Here is a 24,186-nt window from a genome sequence, read left to right on the forward strand (position 1 = left end):
CAGACACAAAGATTGGTGTCTTATCTGTGTTGACCAACTATTCCTGAGCACTGGATGCACATGTAGAAATATATAAATATCTAGTGTCATGTAACTGAAGATAACGGAATCTTTCTGTCCCAGTAGGTGTCAATTACAAATAGCTTCTTGGCTAGAGGTGTTGTGTCCACTTACCCTACTCTGTGCTGGGATTTTTGTCTGGCTTTAGCATCTGCAAATTTTTATGAGTTATCATGGACTGATAGATTTCAAATGAGTACTGACCCTTTTGTATCTCAACTATGATGTTTTAAATGTGATATATTTGTATGTAGTAGGGTTTTTGATTGTTTTTTGTTTGTTTGCTTGTTTGTTTTTGTTTGTTTGTTGTTGTTTTATTTTTAAAAAATATCAGGAAATGACTAATTCCCAAGTGGAAACCAAACATTTTTAAAAAGAGAAATTTGAGTCCATATAAAATGAGAAATAAGTTCAGGAAACAAAATTCAAGATAAAATGCAAGTCTTCCTGCAAGATATGAAGAAGTGAGTTAAATCACCTCAGGTATCAGTCACTAAATGAAGAATTTAGAGTATATCACCATATTGTGCTCTATACAACACTGGGGGTAAAGTTTATTCCTGAGACTGTGTTACATGAAAGCTATGTTGTGGGTTTCAAGGAAACTGGCCACAATCATATTTTGTAGAAAACTTTGAAGCTCTCAGCATTAACCTTACTTTGTATGTGCATGTATAAGAGCTAAGAGGAAGGGAGGGAAGAGAGGAAGAGAGAAAAAGAGAGAGAGAGAGAGAGAGAGAGAGAGAGAGAGAGAGAGAGAGAGAGAGAGAGGAGAGAGTATTTTTACAAAAGAGTAATCAGGAAAATTATATGTCAAACCTCAGAATAAAACAAAATTTCTTCTGTAACTGAGTCATATAAGAAATAAAATTATACATCATCCCCAAAATACTGTATTCTTTCATACACTGAAGGTGTCTGGTTAGATAAGAGCTCAAAATCTCTTTGCTCTTAGCAAAACAAATAAAGATACAAGTACTAAATTTTTAGCAGAATTATGAAAAGCCTAACTAATTTGACAAAGGATTTCCCAGCTACATTTAGTAACTTGATATTAGCCAGTTCCTGAAAGCAGAGATTAATGCCTAGAAATATACCGAAATCTTCAGCCTTGCAGAAATACCTTCTCGTTGACTCTTTCTGAACACTAGTCTGTCTGAAGGTACATGAACTATATCAAGAAATTTAGGACAAAGTCTGTAAATAGAAATTCACAATTTCTCTTTAGCATTTAAGACACAAATAATCACACACAGAGAACATTTGCTCAGTCTTTGAGTGGATGTGCTTAAGAGATTACATAAGTCATCTACCATCTGTAAAAGCTGTGTGATAGTCTAAAAAATATACCAGACCGCATAGATCTTGAGAGAGCATCTTAGACTTTTAGCAAAAATAAGAGAGAATATGATGTGAAAATTTATACTTGGTTTCTGATATTTACTGAATGTAATTCATAGCACAATGAAGTTACCATTTTTATTATGGCTAAAAGACCAGAGTATAAGATCTTTATCCTAACCATTTGCATTACACATGGCCATATGTGCAGGTTGCTCAATGCTGTGAAATAGCATTAAATCACTGGGTCTTGCAGAACCAAAACTAGGTACCTGTTACATGGCAAATCTCTATTTATTCTTTTCTCAAACCTTGGAAATTATCATGCTATTTAATGCATGTATAATTTTGCCTAGTTTAGATATCTTATTAAAAGGAATAAAGTGTTATTTTTCCTTCAATGACTGGCCTATTTTTTTACCCTACTGTTGTTAATGTCAAATATTCTTGGAGTTTACGAAGGCTGTAGCACTCTTACCTGTTGTTAGTTACTCTGATAAGTGTTTAGATTCTGTAAGAATATAACAACAAAACATGGTATGTTGCCATCAAAATGTTGTCAAAATACATTCTTGGAGCATAGTCCTGGAACTCTCTATGTGGACCAGGCTGACCTCAAACTCACAGAAATTAGTCTGCCTCTGCCACTTAGTGCTGGGATTAAATGCATGTGCAGCCATTTCCATCTTGGGTATTCATGCTTGAATGAAAGCACTTTAGCAACTCATCTCTCTCTCCATCCTCTGTGTGTGTGTGTGTGTATGCATCTGTGCACGTTTGTTCATGCATATGGTCTATATGGGGGCACATGTGAGTGTGTGCATGTATAGGCATGTCTCCATCCTCTGTGTGTGTGTGTGTGTGTGTGTGCATCTGTGCATGTTTGTTCATGCATATGGTCTATATGGGGGCACATGTGAGTGTGTGCATGTATAGGCATGTCTCCATCCTCTGTGTGTGTGTGTGTTTGTGTGTGTGTGTGCATCTGTGCATGTTTGTTCATGCATATGGTCTATATGGGGGCACATATGAGTGTGTGCATGTGTAGGCATGTGTGTAGAGCATGTAAACAGTTACCATCTTTTAAAAATAGATATATACATCACATTTTTCCTTGTAGGACACAAAGCATTGAACATATGTACTGCTTCCATACCTTTGTACCTGTGACTAAGAATGCTGCTGTGGACATACATATGTAAGTATATATAATAAGTATGCAAACATTTCTTTGATATCTAGTTTTGATTGTTGTTTACGTATCCCTGAAGTGGGATTACTCAGTCATATGTCAATTCTATTTTTAGTCTTTAAGAACTTTCAGGCTGTTTTCTACCTTTGCATCATTTTATAATCTTACTAAGAGCACACAAGAGTTCTTACTTTTCTATATCTTGACAAATTTTCCCCGTGTTGCTTTAATAACAGTTATTCTAATTAGTATAAAGTGTAAACATTTAATGTTGCTAGTGAATGTTACATTGGTTGAAATTTTATAAAAAAAATTGAACATTTCTTGGCATGAACATGGTGAATTGCTTTTGGAATTAAGGAAGTTTAGGTTCAGAAGGGTGGGATATTGGCTAGTTCAACATTCCACTATTAGACTCCTGACCCTACTCAGTTCAGAAGACTGGAGCCCTCCTAGTTGTTAGTTACTATGGTAAGAATGACTGCACCAGTTGCAGTAAAGAAAAGGGGAAATGCTGTCTATGTTCTATAAGAAGGTCTCAAGAAAACAAATTGCATAGTATGTGACCACTTTTCAAAATACATTAACAACATGAATGTAAAATTCTGTCCTGTGAGAAGCTCTGTGCTAGATTTCCTCAGAACTTATATTACATCATCTTTTATTTCATATTCAAACATGACTGATAACAACTTATTATTCTTAAATCTGGAAATCTTTTATTCTGATGTGAGTAAATGGGGCTTCTTAGCATGTGACAATGAAGATATGCTCCTTCTCTAACTTGTTCTTGAGTACCATGCATTCAGAATTTACTCCTGGGGCAAATGGTTCATCTCTTTGTAGGGTACTTTGACAGAATCTTTCAGACATTTATAAAATCATCAGTTGTTCACATGTGTCACTTGTGTATTATCTTAATTATGATGTAAATTATTAAAAACAGGATTAAAATAATTCTATACTGTGGCTTATTTCAACAACTACAAGAACAACAACAAAAAAGGTAGACCTTTCAAATAGCTAATATCATGGGTTGGCTGATCCTAATCTATGTCTGTTTAAAAAAAAAAACAAAAAACAAAAAACAAAAAACCTATGCAACAGGAAGCATACTGCTTTTTATTCTATAGCTAATGCTTTACTAATGATTTTATGTAGTTTATAGTATGTTAATGACATTTGAATGTACATTTACCTATTTATTTTATAGTTTATTAGTGATAAAAGGCTTTCAAATTATGATACTAAGTGGCAAAGGCAAATCAAGTGAAATAATTCCAGGAAAAATCGAAGAAGTATTTGTGGTATAACATCAATGTTGCATGTCAATTAAACCTTACTCTGTATAGAAATAAAATTTATGTAGCTTCAGTGATGGCAGGGTAAGATCCTGACGAACCTTAGCTTACTGGAGACTCCCTGAGTGAATCACATGTAGCCTGATCAATGCAAAGAACAGGAGGGTTTTATTTCAGTGCACTGAGGCTGTCCCGTCCCTGATCCTCAGGAAAGGAGGTGACCCCACACAACTTCTTCAGTGAGCTTTTATACAGTTTTCAGGGCAGCAGCCATTAGACACAATGTGATTGGCAGAACAGTGTGACTTTTTAAACTGATTGGCCTTTAAGGAATGAAGTAACAATGACTTCCTTGGTCTGACGGTGGGCAAAGGTCCACCCTTCAGAATGTGCCCCCACCTGCAGGTAGTTTCTCACCCTGGGATCTGAGGAATTTTAATTAGCCTTTCCCTTCTGGAGAGTTCTACTACCTTCCTAAAGCTCCTGAGTTTATCTTTTTTAAGGAAATTCCTGGCCTCCCATTGTTTTTCTGAGATGTCCCTGTTTACTCAGATCTTACAGCAGGATGTGAGTGATCAATGACTCTCTGCATTAGAAGACTGGGGTACATATCATCTTGCTGCTTATCTTTATTTTCTAAATGTAAAGAAAGTGATAATGGAGGAAAATGTGAGGGGCCTATATGAAGGGCCTTCCTCTGATGGATCCCAGCTGTAGAGCTCAGCCTCCGAGAGTCAGAGCCACCTCTGTATTTGCAGAGGGTTGCCTTCCTTAGCAAGAGAATGCCACCGTGCTGAGGAACTGGCACACACTTGCAACAAGCCCTCACTCTAACTGACTCTGCACTGACTCTGTCTCTTCACATACTAGTAAAGGGAAAACAAATCAATGTCGTAAATAAAACTTGTTTCTCTGTCCATGAAAGCAGGTTTTATGCACGGAAAGAACCAGTTATAGGTTTATTTTGGCCTTGAAGCTTAATGTTAAATTTTATTTTAGCTGTTTGTTTGTTTTGAAACAGGATCGTCCTATGTATTTCAATAGCCTCCTGTTCACTAAATAGTCTGGGCTGGTCTTGAACTTTTTGCAAACTTCTTAGCTCAGCCTCCCAACTGCTGGATTACAAACCCCCACTACTATTCCCAGTGTAAACTTTTTATGTTTCAAATTAAAAAATTTAATTTACCATCAAATTTGTAGTACCAATTCACAAACAGTTAGGCTGAGATTTTTGTAACTGCACCTTCTGAGAAATTTTGGGCTTGCCATTAGCCCAGATGTTATATTTTTTTAAAATAAATTGCTTATTTAACAAACAAATATTATAGGAAGACAGATGAATAATTAGTGATTATTTATGCATATGTGAATACTAAATGTTCTAACATTGTTTAAAAATCTGGCAAGTTTTTAAACTTAAAATAACAGATCTAAGTCAATTGCTCAGTCAGACATTTGAAAATGGAAGTCAATGGCCAATGTGTTAGTTTGGAATGCCAGATTTTCTTAACACTAGGTAACACTAAAATACCAATTATCATGAATTTATTCTTAATACCAAGATGTCCCTGCCAAAACTCACTCTTTTAACAGTTTATCCTATAAATTATAACTCTTTCAAGGTTAAAATTAGTTCTCTGCAAAAGAAACCACAGTGTTGTTCTGCTCAACTGGTATGTGGGTTCAGGCTTCAGAGCAACGCAGACCAGACTCTGGTCATACTAGGACATACCTCACACTGTTCAACTGGTATGTGGGTTCAGGCTTCAGAGCAGTGCAGACCAGGCTCTGCTCATACTAGGACATACCTCACACTGCTCAACTGGTATGTGGGTTCAGACTTCAGAGCAGTGCAGACCAGGCTCTGCTCATACTAGGACATACCTCACACTGTATGTTCAGTCTGTAAGAAGAACTTGATAACTCAAAATAGCTGGGCTTCTCACTCCTATAAAGCTCTATACCCAAAGCTTTCAGCCTCATCTAATTTTAAACCTATGTTGAATTTTATCCCTCCAAATGTACTGCTTAATATAAGCCAACTGGTTGGAACACAATTTCATTGTGTTTTGAATTCTGTTTATACTTTTGCTTTCACTGGAATACAAACCATATATGTGTGTGTGTGTGTGTGTGTGTGTGTGTGTGTGTAGTGTGTACATATAGAAAGAATATTGATAGAATTAAAATTAATATCACTCATAGCTTATAATCACAATGTCTAAAGTCTTTCTACTTGAGCATATTCATGTGTACACATTTATTGTAGAGATGTAAAAATAGGAGTAAGAAGATAGTTAAACCTTCAAAATGTTACTTTGGAAGTCAAAAGACATCATGGTCATAACAACAACACTAGGAAACATAGTAAGACTTTTTGGTAAGGCCTAGTGTATAAAGAGATACTTCCTAGTTTTCTCTTTCTCATTTTAGCATGTTTCCTTCCAGCAGAAGGAAAGTATACATTAAGTAACAGTTCAATGGTTCATCTCCTATGTGGATGTCTGTATCAGAGCCACCATGTCCTTGTTCATCCTCCACGCTGCATCATCAACATGGATGCTTTTCCACAGAATGAAGCAACATTGAGATCTTTCTACTTCAACTGTAAGAATTCAACTGGAGGGTGTCCTAATGATCAAAAAAGAAAAAAAGTTACACTATTTGGAAAACTTTGCTGGAGCCTTCCTGGCAGAAAAGCAAAAGTGGCTTAATGGAACCACTAATTTATTTCTGAAATGAATATTTACTGGTTTCTGTTCCAAAACTTAGAAAAATCTAACAAGCAATTCTTAATAATGTAAGAGCTACAGCTAGAGATCCTTCCCACCATGAAACGCTCACAGAAACAGCAAAGCTGCAGGTTTACCTGTCTGATGAATAAAAAGACACTGACATCAGCCCCAGGACTATCATCTGCTTGCTCAGGAAATATGATTAATTTAAGATAAATAGGTGCTGGTTTCACATACACTGATTATATTTCTCAGCTACTGCCTCAGCAGCTCTCCCTGTACACCATCGTAAAGTCTTCAGAGAGGCCATTATCTCACACTCAAGTCACACAATACAGTGGAGATTTAACCTGGAGACTCTGTACAGAAAATTTCTAGATGAATTTTACTTTATTTTCTTCTATAATCTACTGGTATAATGATCATCTTTCTAATTGAGTTTTTCTTGGCATAAACTTTTGTTACTTGCCTTTATATAACAGTGTCAGAAAACTTAACTATAAAATGTAACAAAATTATGTCATTTAAATTAGTAACTAGAAATAGAGACTGGCAATGATATCTGGATTTGTTTTTCAGAATTTTCAGAGCATAATAGGCTTTCCTTTTACTTAAAAAATTACTTTTTCTAAAATTGACTTTTTAAAGTAAAGACTAAAACTACAAAGTTGTGCTTAGTCCATAAAAGTACTGGTTTCTTATTTAAAAATTAAAAACAAATAAAAACAACAACATAAACAAATAAACAAACAAAAAATGCCCTTTTGAAACCACAGAAGATATTTAGGAAGCTAAAGATCCAAGCCTAAATTTAGTATCAGAAGACATGACTAACAGGAATTTCTTTGTTTTTATGAGACACACGTCTTAGGAAATGACTTTACTAAAAATTCTAAAACTAGCTTGCTCTGAAATGAATTACTGGAGGCAAATATACCATCAAAGAATGATCCACTAAATGCTAATGTCCCCATTGGTCTCAAACTCTATATCTCACAGCCTTTGAGCCTTGGATCCAAGATGGATGTTCAATTTGGATAGAAGCCAAAATTTAAAATGTATGTTTTCTTCTACTGTGCTGTGGCTACTGCTGAAAACTTCCACAAATAGAGAGAGACAGAGAGTGAGACAGTGAGACCAGAAACTAAAGCACGGAGACAGAGAGAGAAAAACAGAGACAGAGATAACAGAGGCAGAGAGATTAGTATAAGTCCTCAGCAGAAAGGTACAGTATTTTGAGCAGAATATGAAGAATTTAATATATCATGCAAGGATTTGGGGCTTGAGAGATGACTCAGCAGATGAAAACACATGCTATTCATGCAGAAGACATGAGTTCTATTCCTAGTTTCACATCAGGATGTTCGTGTTAACCACTATTCCAGGGGATCTGATGTTTCCTTGCCTCACCAGGTACTTGAAAAATTTTTATACATGTGTGTGTTTGTATATAAATAAATAAATAAAAAGTAAATAAAATAAAATTTGAATGGTTCTCATATTTGACCTTAAAGCTATCTTGATTTGGAAAAATCTATAATTATTGTTGTGTCTTTATTTGAGATATCTGATTATGAATTGTGTGCCACAATTAAACAGTAGAAGTTATGTAGTCAAATAAAAACAAAATTGTATGAAGAATATAAATTATTCAAGTAGAGTATTTTTAATAACTAGGTTATTGGGCTAGGAGTTTTAGACCTTAGGTAATTCAAACAATATCATATTGAATGGATTATTTAAAATTGCCTAGATTTAAAAGAAACACAAAGGGATTAGATTTTAGAACATAGGGCACATAGTCAACAAGTCTACTTTGTCGAAAATAAAAACAAAAACAAAAACACAAAAAACAAAAATCAACCAAACAAACAAACAAATAAAAAAACTGTGGAGACAGAAATCCATTTAAAGTGACTTCCAAGAGGCCACTTGTGGCCTCTACATAGTGAAGAGGTCCCCATGGAGACAAATAATTAGAGTAAAAGAAGGAGGATGTACTGCATGGTTATTTATGTGCCCTCTGTCCAGATCTGCAATGCAAGCTGAGGTGGTCAAATGAGGTGGCCAAATGTCTCCCTCTCCACTATGAAAGGCTCATTAGTCATGGGGGACCACACCCTGAACTTAGCAACCACCTCTGTCTTGCTTTGTTCAAACAATGTTAAAACCAAACAAAACAAAAGGTTGTACCTGCAAGTTTATTTATGATACTCTGTGATCTATTATTGCATTAGGTTCTCATATTCCACAGTTGCTAATAGTAGTTAATAGGTTTAGTTTCTGAAAATATATATTAGCATCTTGAATTTGAATGGGAATTTGTCTTTAAATTTAGTGTAGATGAGAACAGTTTCAGGATAGTAGATGTTGAATAAATTAGGGGAAACTGGTTAGGAATCTAGGATGCAGTTTATCTGTACAAATATTTTTTGTTCCTTTTACTATTCTTCCAGTTACATAAAAATAATGTGTTTACATGGAGTTTGATAGACATTACTCTTTAAACAAAGAATTGCTAAATTTCTAAATTCTAATAAAAACATGTATGTGCAAGATACAATAATATTTAATGTGTATCTGACTATAAGACTTTTGCCTTGCCAAATAGCCCAAAAATACCCATGCATCTACTCACCATCAAGCAGAAAACCTGACTGTATTACTTCTTGTCCTAAAATAACATTGAATGAGTGCTTACTGAGTACTACAAAATTCAGATGCATATGACTAATCTTGGAATAGCCTTGGCCCTCTGTTGTTATCAAAACAACTATCACCTGTCTTGGAAAGTAGTCTAGTAAGAGGTATCACGTTCCTGCTGAGTCTTTCCTGTAAACAGTTTGCCAACTTTGCTGTAAGGTAACAACTTTCAGGTTGTTGGGACACTAAACTCCTTTGTGTGGGCACTTCCCTTATCTGTGTTATATGCTTTCTGTTGGTGCTAAGCTCTTTCCAGTTCTAAAAGTAGAATAGCTCAATCTTCTCCATCTCATGAAACAACTGAATGAAGATAAACCAAAAACAAACTATACAAATTATATTCATTTATTTGTACCTTTTATCATAATCCAGAATATACATAGTAGACATTTATATCAGAATTCTGATGATACTAATCTATGCATGCTCCCTTCTGTATATATATAAAACATCAAGGTTCCTCAAAGATTTTATGTCATGGTAAATTAAGCGAAAGTTGTCTGTGCCTAGGTCATCTGATACAATATTCAACAAGTATGGTAGTAAGTCATGTCTTTGAAACAGAAAACAGCTAGATTAAAAAATAGAAAATGTGGATGTAATTCAGAGTTTAATATTATTTATATTTCTAGAAGATGAATGTGCATCCTGTAGTCTTAAGATATTTTCAGGAATATAATGTTGTATTCTATTTTTAAACTCTACTTTTCCAGAAAACACAGCAGCAGTTTGGGGAGGGACTAGAATGCTTGTTTTCAGTGCAGAGAAGCCTTGGGTCCCTGCTACACAAGTACTTTATAATCCTCCTCCTTTACAAATTATCCAAATACTTGCATACTTCTGACAAATACTTGTGAGAAGTACCTGCTCTGTGCTCACTCACTCTACTGCGGCTCACTTAACTGTTTTGATTCCTCTGAGCCAATAGAGACAAAAGAATAAACCTACTCATTTTAAATAACCTAGAAAACATGAAATCAGTGACTTATAATGGTAATAGCAAAACTTAAATACTTTACTCCTTTCTTTAGAATTTTAACAATAAGCATCTTTGAAACACCCTTGAATTGATCTTCCAAGACTGCTTTTGTTTTACATCTATTTCTGCTATTTCGTTGCCTGTTTTTCTATATCCTAAATGTACATGTTCCAAAGATAGTACAACAGCCTTCATTCAGGTGGATGCCAGGGCCACACACTTTGTGTGAACCCAGTTTTTCCCTCAGTGCACACAAATGTTACATGTGCATTACAAGTCAAGAATTCTCGCATTTCCATGCTCATTTATATCCAGATTCATCCATAGCAACTCCAATATCATTTACACAAACCAGTTTTCTTCCTGAATCTTGTTTTTCTTTTTCATGCTTTACCAGTTGTGGCGGTTTTGGGTTTTGTTATTGTTTTTTTTGGTTCCTGTTTTGTTTTATTTTATACTTGCAGTGTATTTGAGTATGTTACATGCACACAGATGTGTGGACACATGTACTGTGCATTTTTTGCTTCTTGTTTTTGTTTGTTTGTTTATTTTTAACATGGTTCTGGGGAGTCAATCTCTGCTTCTCATGTTTATTCAGCAAGAACTTTTGTTCTGTGAAAGAGTGCTCCACTCCACATCTGTATTTTTACAACAATATCCTACCAGCAACGGGCATTCTAATCCACAGGGTCATCTCTAAATCCTCAGCATCTACCTTCAGATGGTCATGCCTGTGTGCCTTAATGATGGCTACCTACTTTCCTCAGTCTTCAGCTGCTCACATCTCTATGAGTTGATGGTAGCTACCTAACTTCCTCTGTCTTTACCATTCCTTTGTTTCAAACTCTAAATGTCCAACTGTGGCAAAATCATACAAACACAATTTTCTCTTGAGGGTGTAAAGAGTTATATACTGAGATAGCTGGACTGTGTTTTAATAACTCCTATCTCTCAACATTTTCTCCCTTTTTTGCCTTCTAGGGGACTCAGAATTCCTAAGTCTTGTTCCTCCTAATTCAGCTGAGTTCATGATGCATCATTTTCTAAGTCCTCTCCATAAATGTCTCCCAAGCTAGATGATATAAGAATCCCAAATTACAGAGATATCAAATCTTTCACTGTATTTCACTAAATCAGTGTGCATGATGAACATCCAGTATGTGTGTACATGTGTGTGATTTTGTATGACTATGCAGTGAAGGATAGATATTCACACTAAGTGTCTTCCTGAATGGCTCTCTGCCTTATTATTGGAGGGATAATTCTTTTAAAAGATTTTTCAATATTAATGTTAGGATAATAATGCTATTATGTATTCAATACATGTGTTCATTATCTCAATATTCTCATAGTTCTTACCACAAATTGTCTTTACATTACAGTGTAATGTTTATTAATGTTTTTCTGTTATTATGTAATGTATGGAATGTATGTTATTAATGTTTTTCTTCTTTTTTATCAGTGCCTAAGAGAGGCACTACTTTCCTAAAAAGTAGGAAAAAAATTAACTAATAATTTACATTGCAAAACTATTTTCTAGAATAGTTAAAAAAATATTCTTCAACTAACAGAAGATTAAACGTTCACTTCCCAACTACATAGCCTTTAAAGGTGTCTGAGTGCTTCTATTTTCCCCTCTAATTTCTTTTGTTTTCAGAGAAAAAAAAACTTCTGAAAGAAAATATTGTTACAGATACTCAAATTTTTAAATGAGAGAATAAAATCCAAACTCATTTGAATCTCTACAAATGCCTGCAGATGCACCTTCCTCACAGTCCTCACATTCACTCACTATAGATCTCAAGCCATTGACTTACCTCCTCCTGGTTACACTTAAAATCAAATAAAGAGGAGACTTTAATATAAAACCAGAAGTCATAGTACTCAACCAAAAGACCTGTAAGGCACAAAAACAAAGCAAAACAAAACAAATAACCAGACACGCATTAGGAAAGAGAAAACCTACAAAAATACATTGAGTTCTTTTTGTATTGGTCATCTATTGCTGGGCGTGTGGCTTATCCTTAAGTGCAGTGTGGTCTGTAGACCCACTGAGACTCTACTAGAGAAAATTAATTTCTCTTTTGTGGGCAGTTATCAATTGGAGATAGCTTCTGGGTTGAATATGAGAGATTTATCCACCTTCCCTCTTAGTAGACTGGTACCCAATCTGGTTTAGACCTATGCAGACCCTGTGTATGCTGAAGGTCTCTGTGAGTTTATATGGGGGTCAATCCTATTGTGTCTAAAATGCCTTGTTTCCTTGGTGTGTTCCATCTTTTTTGGCTCTTATCTTCTTTCTGCCTTCTCTTCTGCAGAGTTCTCTAAGCTCTCAGGAAAGGGATTTGATGGAGATCTCCAATTTAGGACAGGGTGAGGAACTAAGTTTTAAAAACACCCTTGATCATATTATTAAAAAAGAAAAAAGAAAAAAGTTCTCAGGTTTACAATGCTGGTAGTAGTTGTTTCTTTTTTAATGTGGTTTAGGCCTGAAGATGGGGAGATGCAAATAAACGGGCTGTGCTAGTTGCTCTATAGTTACTAGTAGAGTGAGAAAATACACAAAGATACAAGGTTCATGTGTCCCACAGTCTGAAGGTTTCTGCCTGTGATCATCTGGTTCAGTTGCCTTACCTCCTGTGCCGAGATTCACTCAACTGAGAGTTGGACTATACGATGGAGGCGTAAGACACTTACTGCAGGGCAGACGGCCAGCATCAAAGAATGAGGTAGGAGAAGAGAAGGGTCTAAGAGTACTTTCGGTGACCAGCTTTTCACCATTTACAAAATATCTCAGAATATAGACCACATGAAAATTAAGAGAGTATTCTGGGTCTGAACTGCAGTGTGGGTTGCACCTTGAGCACAGTAAGTTGTACATTTTAGTGTAAGTGACTGGAACTCAGACATTAACTATTAACCTGGAGATCCTAAGGCTGGTAGACTATTGTAGCTTCATAACAGAAAATTGTCTTTTTTGAAGAAGGAGGAAGAGGAGGAAGAGAATAAAGAACAAAAAGAAGAAAAGAACAAGAACAAGAACAAGAAGAACAAAAACAAGAACTTCATTTCATACCTCTCAACAATATTTCTTTACACTCCAAGCTTTGTGTCTTCCCTTGGCTTTTCTAATCTTATCAACCTTACCCATGCTACATGTATTATTAATACATATTAATAATAATTAACTTCTTATTTACTTATTTAATTACTTAAATCCTTATTCTTCCAGACAGATTCCAGAATATTCCTATTTCCAATGTTCATTGTACATATACTTTACCATGATACTTTACTTCTATGATAACTAGTCAAGGACCTCCAGATCCACTAACTGCATTAAAATTCTCATGCCCAAATATAAGAACTGGTTCACAAGACTATGGCCAATATTTGGCACCATTTTAAACAGACAGTAGACTTACATGAAATATTCAACTTTAACAAGTGTCCCTGTGCTGTCTTTGACAAATAACTTCCAAAAGCTATTCCATAATGTTTTGGGAAGAAAAATAGTAAGAAAAGTATAAAAAGAAAACAGCCAGTCATAATTATTTTAAAATTTTAACTAAAATGATTTGGTTAAAAAATGCATTCTGTTGTGTATCATGAAACTTCTCTTCTAAGACTATGACTTTGGCTTTGCCATGTGTTAGCTATTTCCCTAGACTATGTATTCTATTAGACACATGGGTAAGTTGTGTTGAATCACGTGATAGAGTTAAAGGAAGTAGTCTTCCTTTTCTCTAACCTGAAACACAGATGAAATGTTAAAGTGGCTATGGAATCTCTGTGGAATCAAGTCTAGTTTTTCACAAAATATTCATTCTCAAAGCAGAAACTCAAGACGCATCCTCAAAGTCATTCCATAACCCTTGTTTAAATTAGAATGGTTACCAGATTTTTCATATATTTGACCAGTATCCAGTTGGTAGACTGTTTAGGAATGATTAAAAGACGTACCATTCTTGAAGGAGTGTGTGACTGGGCAAGAGGTTTGAGATTTAAAAACCCCACTCCAGGCCCTCTCTCTGCATCTTGCTTGTGGATTAGATGTAAACGCCAAGCTACTGTCCCAGCACCATACTAGTGTGCTTTATGCCATGCTTCCTGCCATAAATGTCATGGATTCACATCTCCCTTTTTATAAGTTCCCTTGGTCATGTTGTCTCTTCACAGCAATAGAACAGTAATTAAGACAACCCTGTTCTGCAAAGGATGATACTAATATAAGAAATCTGTCACTAAGAAAACCCAGCTATCCTTCCTATTTCAATGTTTCTAAATTGCTGAACATCGTCCTCTCTATTCCTGACCTTTTCTACAAACATCTGAGACTGCTGAGCATTCCATCACCCTTACTATACTGTAAAATCAAGAAGTTTATGTGTTTCCAACTTGCATACCATTCTTGCTGTTGAGAAATACAAGAGAAATGACTAGAAAATAAAAGTAGGACAATTTTTTGAATTATTATGTTGATATTTTCCTTATCTATATATTATTCAAGTGCTGTGGGATCTCTAGTTCCTCAAGTAGCTATCAAGCAAGCACTAACAGATCAGATAAATGTACTGTGTTGAGCCAAGCTGGCAATTTGTTAAGGAATCGGTTGTAGTAGTTAAAAGATGTACCAAACCTGATAGTTAAGAATTACAGAGGCTGTCGTGCCACTGCAAGATAATTTGCCATAATAGAACATATTGGTTTCTTCATGAAACTGATCCATGTCCCTATAAAAGAATTACTAGGGTGAGTGAGAATTTAATATTTTCCAATGCAAGCATGGCAAAAAAGCTGGTAAGAGGAGACTTGAAGAATGTGTAAATTATTAAACTATCCCCAATTTAGTATCTTCCTCTATAAACTGTGAAGATAATGTGCACCTATCTAGGGTAGACCTATTATGTACCTACTGTAGGCCATTAATGGTATTTAATCCTCTCTATATGTTCTATGTGTCTTATAGAGGCAAGGGCATTGTGAGTTTATTAAAGAACATTTGATCTTGAATAACACATAGTATGAAATCTGTGAGAAATCACAAGATGTACTGTTTGACATGTGTTATGAGTATGGGGGTTTGCAGCCCTATGAAGGGAGCAACAGTGTCAACAGGCCAGACCCCTCCTCCAGGGCTCTCGGGAACTGCACCATCAACCAAAGAATGCACATGGAGCAACCAATGGCACTGGCCACATACATGGCAGAATATGGCCTTGTTGGACATCAGAGGGAGGAGAGACCCTAGGTCTCAAGGGTGTTCTATGCCACAGTGTAGGGGAACGCCAGGGCAGGAGGATGGGAGTGGGTGGGTGGGGGAACACCCTCATCAAGGCAGAGGGTTGGGGTTCCCAAAGGGGAGACCTGGAAAGGAGAAAACATTTGAAATGTAAATAAAGAAAATATTCAAGAAAAAAAAGAAATAAGCAAATATAAAATAATAGGATGTGTAAATAGGATAATAGAAAAGGATTAACACCATGAGTTTGTATTTACCAATAAGTGCTTAAAACTTGAACTTGGGCAGCTACTCACTTGTCTTCTTTCCTGTTTCTGCTTTCTGCCCATGAAGCCTGTTACCCTGCACTGCTTTGGGCAAATTGCTTTGGTAAGAGTTCTGCTTCAGTGCCATACCAGGCAGTCCTCTGCTGTGTGTGTGTTGGGAGCCTCAGACCAACTAATGTTTATGCTGCCTGGTGGGTGGCTCAGTGTCTGATATATCTCAGGGATCCAGGTTAGTTGAGACTGTTGATCTTTCTATGGGATTACCCTCCTCCTCAGCCTTTCTCTAATTCAACCACAGGGGTCCCTGGCTTTTGTCCACTGCTTGGGTGTGACTGCTTCTGTCTCAGTCAGCTGCTTGTTGGGCATCTCAGAGGACAGGCATGCCAGGCTCCTGTCTGTAAGTACATCATAGCATCAGTAATAGTGTCAGGTCTTGGAGCCTCCTCTTGAACTCCCCTTGGTTTTTGTCAGTCTTATTAAGACCCCAATGGAGGAGTTAGGGGAAGGACTGAAGGAGCTGAAGGGGTTTGCAACCACACAGGATGAACAACAATATCAACCAATCAGAAACAGGAAAGAAGACAAGTACTAAAAAATACCCTTGATTATTTACCATCAGATTTGTGGAGCCCAACAAGACTGTGGCAACATGAAAGGGAGTTAGACTCTCACTCAAAATCCTTAAGCAGATTACACTCTTTGCTCTTTGTTCTTTCAGGGACATACTATGATCAGAAAAAAACATGCATGAATGAAAACAGTGTGAAGTGGGATAATAATCCTACTGTCAACCCACTTTGAAGGCTGGTTCTTAGCTGCTAACTTTGGAAATAAATTATGCTCTAAACCAAAAATGGGCGGATGAATCCTTTTGATGGTTTTGGCGTTCTTTGCACTTTTTTTGTGGTTGTTGTTGTCTAATTTGTGCATTCAGAAAGGGGTGCTTGGGAGCATAAAGGCACTGGAATTTCCTGATGACCACGATCAACATCAGCATTAGGTAGCAAATCATTTTATAACATGTCCCCATGTTTACTCTGGTCTCATTCACCACTGGAAGCTAGTAAGAATCCCTTAGCTAGTTTGTAAGCCATTGAATATAGATCTTCCCCTTCTAGTGTTCAAATAGCAGCAGGGACTCTGTAAACCTATTATAAAATATAAACAAAAGACCATGAACTACTCTGTAGGCTTACATTTCATGATCTGAGATTAATATCTGGGAGAGAGAAATCAAGAGGAGTATGAAGGAGGTAGTGAAAATCAAGAATTTTAAATGAATTTTGAAATACAAAATTGTTTATTTGGTTTTGAGACAGGATTTCTCTGTGTAGCCCTTGCTGTCCTGAAACTCACTCTGTAGATCAAGGTGCCCTTGAGCTCAGATAACTGCCTATCACTGCCTCCCAAGTGCTGGGATTAGAAGTGTGGGCTATCACACCAGCTTAAATAAGAATTTTTAAAGTAAGTATGAAATACAACTTGAGATTAATATTTAAATTAAATTAATGTTTAAAATAAATTAAAGACATTTAAAAAGGCAATGAAAATGATTTTGAAATAGAAACAGAGACAAGAAATTAATCCAGATATTAAGGAACTTTTTAACTGTTTAAAGTTAATTTAATTTTTAAAGATAATAATATAATTGTAACATTTTCCTTACCTTTTCTCCCTCTAAGTTCATCCATATACCCCCTCCCTGAGTTCCTTCAAATCCATATATTTTTCCCACTAATTGTTATTAGATCCACATATTTATATACATATATACTCTTAAATATAACCCATTCAGTCTACATAATGTTAAGTTCTATGTACATCTTCAGGGGTCTGACCATTCTAGAGACTCTTTGCAAATGAAACAAACTCAATAAAAATATTTCCAACGTTGGTATCTAAATTTCAGAGTGTAGATTTAACATTCATGGAAAGAAGAGTTATAGATGGCCTGATGAAATGAACTAAGAGTATTTTGTCAAGAGTAGATATTTGAATGGGTTCAGTTTTTCATTGCCAGTGTCAGCCAACTAGTGCATTCGAGTTTATGAGGACAACATAAAGGTCTACAACCTTGCTTGAAGCTTTGGAGTAAGATTTCCCAGTCTGTAGATGAGCTCAGAGGGATCCATGCACCGCACCAATCATGCGTTGGGGAGAAGAAGCAAGAATGTGTACCTCTATGGTGTCCTCTTAAACTCGAATTTAGAGGCCACTGAGCCAAACTTGAGGAAGCAGGATGTAAGGTCTCTATGACAACAGAGCTTCAGCACTGTCCAGAGCTGGATGCCAAAAGAATTCCACTAGGTCGCACATAGATATTTGAGAAAAAATAGGGAGGGACAGACTCAAGAAATCAGGGAGGAAAGAGGGCTGTGGGAGGCTGTCTTCCAAGCTCTTCTATTTCACAAGTATAAAGGAGAATGGGGGACAACCCCTAGACAAGACACTGACTGAACACCTTGGAAGGTCTTCAGTGAGCAAGGAGCTGAATCACAGTGGCTGAGGAATTATGGTCAGTTGTTATGTATCACACAATTAAAGATTTATTAAATCACCTCTCAGCCTTCACTTTCTGAAATAATTTATCACTGCAAATCATTAAAATCAGATCATTAGTTTGAATAATGAAAATCTCAAGAGAAAAATGTTGTCTGAGTTTCATTTTTTTTAATAAATACTTTTTTCCTAACTCTGTCATATTCAAATTATTGTTTAGAGCTAGTATTGAATACTAATACTAATAATGTAATACTGAAAGGTGATTTTATTTTGAATCATAAAAATTAACTTAAATTCACATTAAATAGACCAAATGGTATCGTGAAACATTTTCTTATAATAGATGCATTATTACAGAGATTCAAACAGGTGTTTCTAAAGTTTGTAACTAGTGTTTGAGTGAACTATAGGAACAAGATTTACTACCATAGCTTTAATTTACTGAGATATAAAAGAAAGTGCCCAAATCTGCTGCTCATCTGACAAAGTGTGTGGCAAGAACAAACGGAAAACAACATCCAAAAGACCAAAAAGCATTCTGAAAAAGAAGCTCTCATTTCCCCTAAAAACCACAGCACTGTTGAGGATTTTCTTGGGATAATCTCATGAAATCAGACCCAGGACAAAATCCATTGTGGCCTTTTAATTTCAGGAATATTCTAACCCCTTTCATGACATATGGTAATAGAACCCCGGATAGGACAGTTGAAGGGGACCTGGCACTGGCAGTTGGAAGCATGGCAGAGATCAAGCCAAGAGGACCTCAGACCTCAAAGACAGGTAAATGTACCTGACAGGTGAAGAAAGTTAAGGAGCCCTGGGAGTGGGGCTGGAACATGGGATTGAATCAGTGCAGCAGTCTTAATAAGACAACAACAAAGAAGAAATGTATTGATAAAAGAATAAACCAATCAATTAACTCCCCCAAAAGGGTACTGTTATTATTAAAGAGAAACTATTAAATTTTAGTATTGGGAGTAAATGTTAAATAAACAAATAATAGTCTTTAGTACACCTGATTTATTTTCATCTTTACAGGCCAGTTAAACTTATGTTAAATATTAGATAAACCATTTGCCCTAGAAACAGCATTAAAAAGCCTTGAGTATAGTCTGTAATGACAATGACCCAGAGAGGGCGTTGACTAAAGCATGGTAGCTATTTCCCTGTGAACTCAGGAGCCATGGCTGTATTTGTTTCACATCCACTTTCATGTGTATGACATTGTTTACAGTGCAGAGTGGGGATTTTGTTATTCACTAACATCTGACAAACTGTTAACTTCTTTTATTTTTGTTTTTGTTTTTGGTCATAAGAAATAAAAATAAGAGTTCATTACCAGTGAGACTTGTAATCATCTAAAAAAAGAAAAAAAGATTCATCATGTCTTTCATGGTCCATAATCGGAGGGGCAGCAAGAAGCAGTTTCAAGTGGATCCTCTTCTTATGCCCAAGGTTCCTCGTACCAATTACTTGCACCTTCAGGAAGAAAAACACAGGCTACAACTAAAGAAATTCCTCCTTCATAGGTTGTTTCTAGTGGGACACCTACGAGCCAACATAGAGAAAAAGGAAATTTCTGAATACTATGAGCAACTGTTTCAGTCAATTCTGAAACATCATTTAGGTGAAGTAGTGACAGGACTCTTGCTCATATACCCAAGTACATTTCTGCACATCCTCGAGAGTTCCAACGGCACACTGTTCCGGATTCTTCTAGATTATGTTTCCCACGAAAAGAGTCAAACAGAATTTATGATCCAAAACATGAAAATCATCGTGGCTTCTCATAACATCCCCACGAGGCTGTTCATGCAGTGGCATGTCTCTGTCATCAAAGTCCCCATTTTGTACCTAGATGACGACACACAGTCACAGTCTGTAGTACAAGTCACCACAGATTTCCTCACCATGACTCATAAATTGGCACTCCACCTTTACAAGACAGTGAAAGTGGGCGCGAAAGGGCCAGGTGACAACTTACACCAACTTGCCCCTGAACTCATTCTCCCAGAACAAACCATCAAGTACTTATGCCAAGCTGAAGAATTCATGGACCCAGCATCTTTCTTGAGCATGTATAACAGACCCATACATGTTACCCTGGATTCTGATATTGTGTGGCCAGCTCCTTCCCGTTTCTAGGATGGAGAGAGATAATTTGGGTCTGTCTCATCAAGTTTTTGTAGTACTGTAGAAACAAAAGAAATACCTAAACTTATTCTTAAAAAGAACGTACAGGACATTAAAATAAGCACACAGGTAGAATGCTAATATTAGAGCTAAACATAGGAATACATCTGCTTCTTGTGGTATGAAGCTCAATTTGTTTTTGAAAGTAAATGGGTTTAATGAATTTGTAAGTTCCATCATTTTCATGGGATAGTTTAAAGCATAGAAGGAAGGGAGTTAACACCATTTAAACATTTAGGTTCTCATGTGTTCTCTCAAAAGTTAACAAGCAATCTTTGTCATAAGGTGGAAGAAAGGTATTTGGGGGTGGATCATTTCTAACAGAGCCTGAAGAAGCTTGCAACCTAAAGTTGCAATCAAGGATGCTATGTAAAAGTAATACAGTATAATATATAGTAACATATGTTACTATGTAAATAGTAGAGTAGGAAGAGGTAGAGCTTCCAGAACCTAAGTGAATAAACTGTTCGTGCATAATTACTACATCAAAGAAAATGAAGCCTAACTTCTGAAAACAGCCCTGAAGTACTCATATTCTGGTCTATTTAATCAGTAATACTGAACTTATTATAAAGCTGAACAACAGAAGAGTTTTGTGAAGCAACTAGAAAGCACTGTCAAGCAGCAGTGATTACCTGAGCACTCCTCTTTTTGACAGACATTTATCAGGCAGTAGAAATGGTGCAGTGTTCATGTGAGAGATTGTTCTTGCCCACTTTAAAAAATGTATTCTTAAGTAATTATACATTAGCAATGTTATAAGAAATGAACAATGTGTGTGTGTATGCTGTGTCAGGCAGCATCTTATTGGCAGAGTAAATATGCTTGCAAGAAGTATTTTCTAAAGTTAGCTAATGTCAAGCAGTGAAGCTTATGGTTAAAAATTAAACATTAGTGTATTCTTAAAATTATGCCACATAATACTATATATTTTAAAAAGCCTACTCTAATGTGTCTAATCCAACATGCTCCTCTTGTAGCGTGACCTTCAGATTCCTTCTATTCCTTTTTTATGTGGCACGCTTTGTGCTTCAAATTGCACAGCCTTTTGTGTCTGCTTTAACCAATGGAGTATGACAGAAATGATGCTGTGCATCTCCAAGGATAAATCGAAATGCCAAGTGCCTTGCTTTGTTCCTTTGAACCCGAGCTCTTAGAATCCAGGCACTATGCTGTGAGTACTCAAAGCAGTCTCCAGATGACATCCTCAGTAAGCGACCAGCTGACAGGAAGCATCATACTAAGACTTGGTGGTTCCTGATTCTCTCTCTGCTTCCAGGGTTACAAGCAAGACTAGTTGACATTGTATGGGATAGCAATGGACTCTTCCTGGGAATCCTGCTCAAATTACAGACCTGAGATGATTATGAATTATAAGATTTATGCATGGGGATAATTTTCATCAGTTATGATTCATTTGTTTATGTATATTACTAGATGTCTCCAAGTATACTCTTACTAGGCAGCCAATCATTGCAGTTGGCTGCATATCCCAACAGTGACAAAATGTGTCTCCATCACATTGCCTACCTTATATAACTTATCAGTCTATATCATGTCCTGACATAAGAAATGCTGATAGAAAACTAATCCACCTAAGTGAAAATATTGCTCACTTACTTAGCTCACTGTAAATTTTAAACACTCATAAAAGCAGAATATATTGTATGAAAATAAAATTTATATTTTATAAAAGAAAAACACAAATACATACCTCAATTATGCATTCATTATAGTAAGCAGACTATAATGAATTTATTCAAATGAAATTCACTTGTTATGGTAGTTACTTAGAAGGATTTATTTTCCTCATCTCAACAATGTCATTGCTAAAACATTTTATAAATCTTATGTCACATGAATAAAGAAAGTTTATAATCAAAGTTGAATATAAATATTTCAGGTATGTCTAAGTTTTGATTGCAAAATTCAAAGTGTACTTCATACTATCTTTTATATAAGATTGAGGGATCAGTCCCTATGTTTAGATCCTTACTCCATTTGAAGTTCAGTTTTAAGCAAGTACCATTTAAGCATACAGTTTCATCATTTTATGCATTGCTTTTCAGTTTGACCAGCAATATTGGTTGAAGATTTTGATGTTTCTCTAATGTTTATTTTAAAACTACGTATTACTAATCAAGTAAGGATAGGAATATGGACAGAGATCTGGGTTTTGAATTCTATTCCATTAAATGTTTCTGTTTACTTCTGTTACTCTATAATATAAGAGAAAATTGAGGGTGGTGGAACTTCTGGCAATGTTTAATTGTTAGGAGTTTATTAAACTCATACTAAATTTGAGATTTTTTTCACTTCTCTGAAGAATTGCATTGGAAGTATCGTGGGTATTGCATTGAATCTACAGACTGCTTTGGGTAGGGTGGCCATTTCTCAACCTTATTCCTACTGATCTATGTACACAGGAGGTCCTTCCATCTTCTGGTCCCATTCTCAGTTTCTAACATTGCCACTGTACACGTCTTTTACTTGCAATTTTTAAGGCCCAATTGTTAGTGGTATTGTTTCACTGACTTTTTCATCAGGATGTTTGCTTTTTGGTACATAAGGCTACTGATTGTTGTGTACTAATTTTATATGCTGATACTTGCTGAATGTGTTTATTAGCCCTCTTCTGGTAGAGTCTTTATAGGCATTTCTATGTAGAATCATATTATCTATAGACAAGGAAGCTTTGACTTATTCTTTTCTTAGTTTTCTTTTCTTTGTTTTCTCTGCTTTTACTACTCTCATATTGCAAGAATTTTATTACAGAGAAGAGGCAAGAGTGGATATCTTTATCTTACTCCTAATTCAGGTGCAAATGATTTTTCTGCATTTAGTGTCATCTTGGCTGCGAGGTCTTGCGTATTAAATTTATATATACTGAGATATGTCCTCTGTACCCCTAGGTTATACAAGGCTTTTATCATGAATAGATACTGATTTTATTTCAATAGCCATTTCTGCATATAAGGATATGATCATGTGGATTCTCATTTTTGTATATTTTTTGGTAATTTCCTCTATTTTTGGTCTACCATGAATAAAATTTGTTATTAAGTATAAATACACAAATTATACTTAATATGAACAACTCTCTGAATAATATTTACATTGCATTTGTTATAAAAAGTAACCCACAGATAATATAAAGATTATAGAGTATAGGTATATTAAATGTAAATTCTATTCATTTATAGAATTTTTTATCTGAAGGAGACCTGGAACTTGAGGGAATTGGAGCACTATATAGCTATATAGATGATAGAGAAATGAATTTATAGTTATGCTCTATATATTAATCCATACAAGGTTGTGTGTGTACTTTAATAAAAACTAGTATTCAGATTATGTTATCTAAATATTGTTCTCCAATTTAAAGAGTCAGGGAACTCTCAAAGAGTTGCTGATTTTTGAGATGGTTTAAGAAGACAGAATGATGATCCTTATAAATATAGGTCTTTGTTTCTCTGTCTCTCTGTCTGTCTATCAGTTTTGGTTGTTGTTGTTTTTGTTTTTCCCTTTTATTGGAAATAGATTCTTTTCTTATACAATACATTTGGACTTGGACTATAGTTTCTCCTCCTTGTACTTCTTTCTTACCTCCCTTTTCATCCCAGTCCACTCCACTCCATTGTCTGGTTTAAAAAGAATGGGATTCTCAAAGAT

General features: G+C 35.8%; 2 protein-coding genes across 2 annotated transcripts in view; one reads left to right on the top strand and one right to left on the bottom strand.

Moving 5' to 3' along the window:
- The window catches only part of Znf804b (zinc finger protein 804B), a 555,475-nt gene that overhangs the window by 498,747 nt on the left and 32,542 nt on the right, over window positions 1-24,186 (bottom strand). The window lies entirely within an intron of this gene.
- Window positions 19,001-21,280, top strand: Tex47 (testis expressed 47). The gene is made up of 2 exons (XM_031379980.1): window positions 19,001-19,101; window positions 19,638-21,280. Exon 2 carries the CDS (start codon window positions 19,705-19,707, stop codon window positions 20,464-20,466), a length of 762 nt encoding a protein of 253 aa, XP_031235840.1. The 5' UTR covers window positions 19,001-19,101; window positions 19,638-19,704; the 3' UTR covers window positions 20,467-21,280.

Source organism: Mastomys coucha, unplaced genomic scaffold, assembly GCF_008632895.1.
Source record: "Mastomys coucha isolate ucsf_1 unplaced genomic scaffold, UCSF_Mcou_1 pScaffold19, whole genome shotgun sequence".
Classification (NCBI taxonomy): Eukaryota; Metazoa; Chordata; class Mammalia; order Rodentia; family Muridae; genus Mastomys; species Mastomys coucha.

Excerpts from the sequence above, each read along its gene's own strand:
- Tex47 (XM_031379980.1), top strand. The coding sequence starts at position 19,705 with ATGTCTTTCATGGTCCATAATCGGAGGGGCAGCAAGAAGCAGTTTCAA.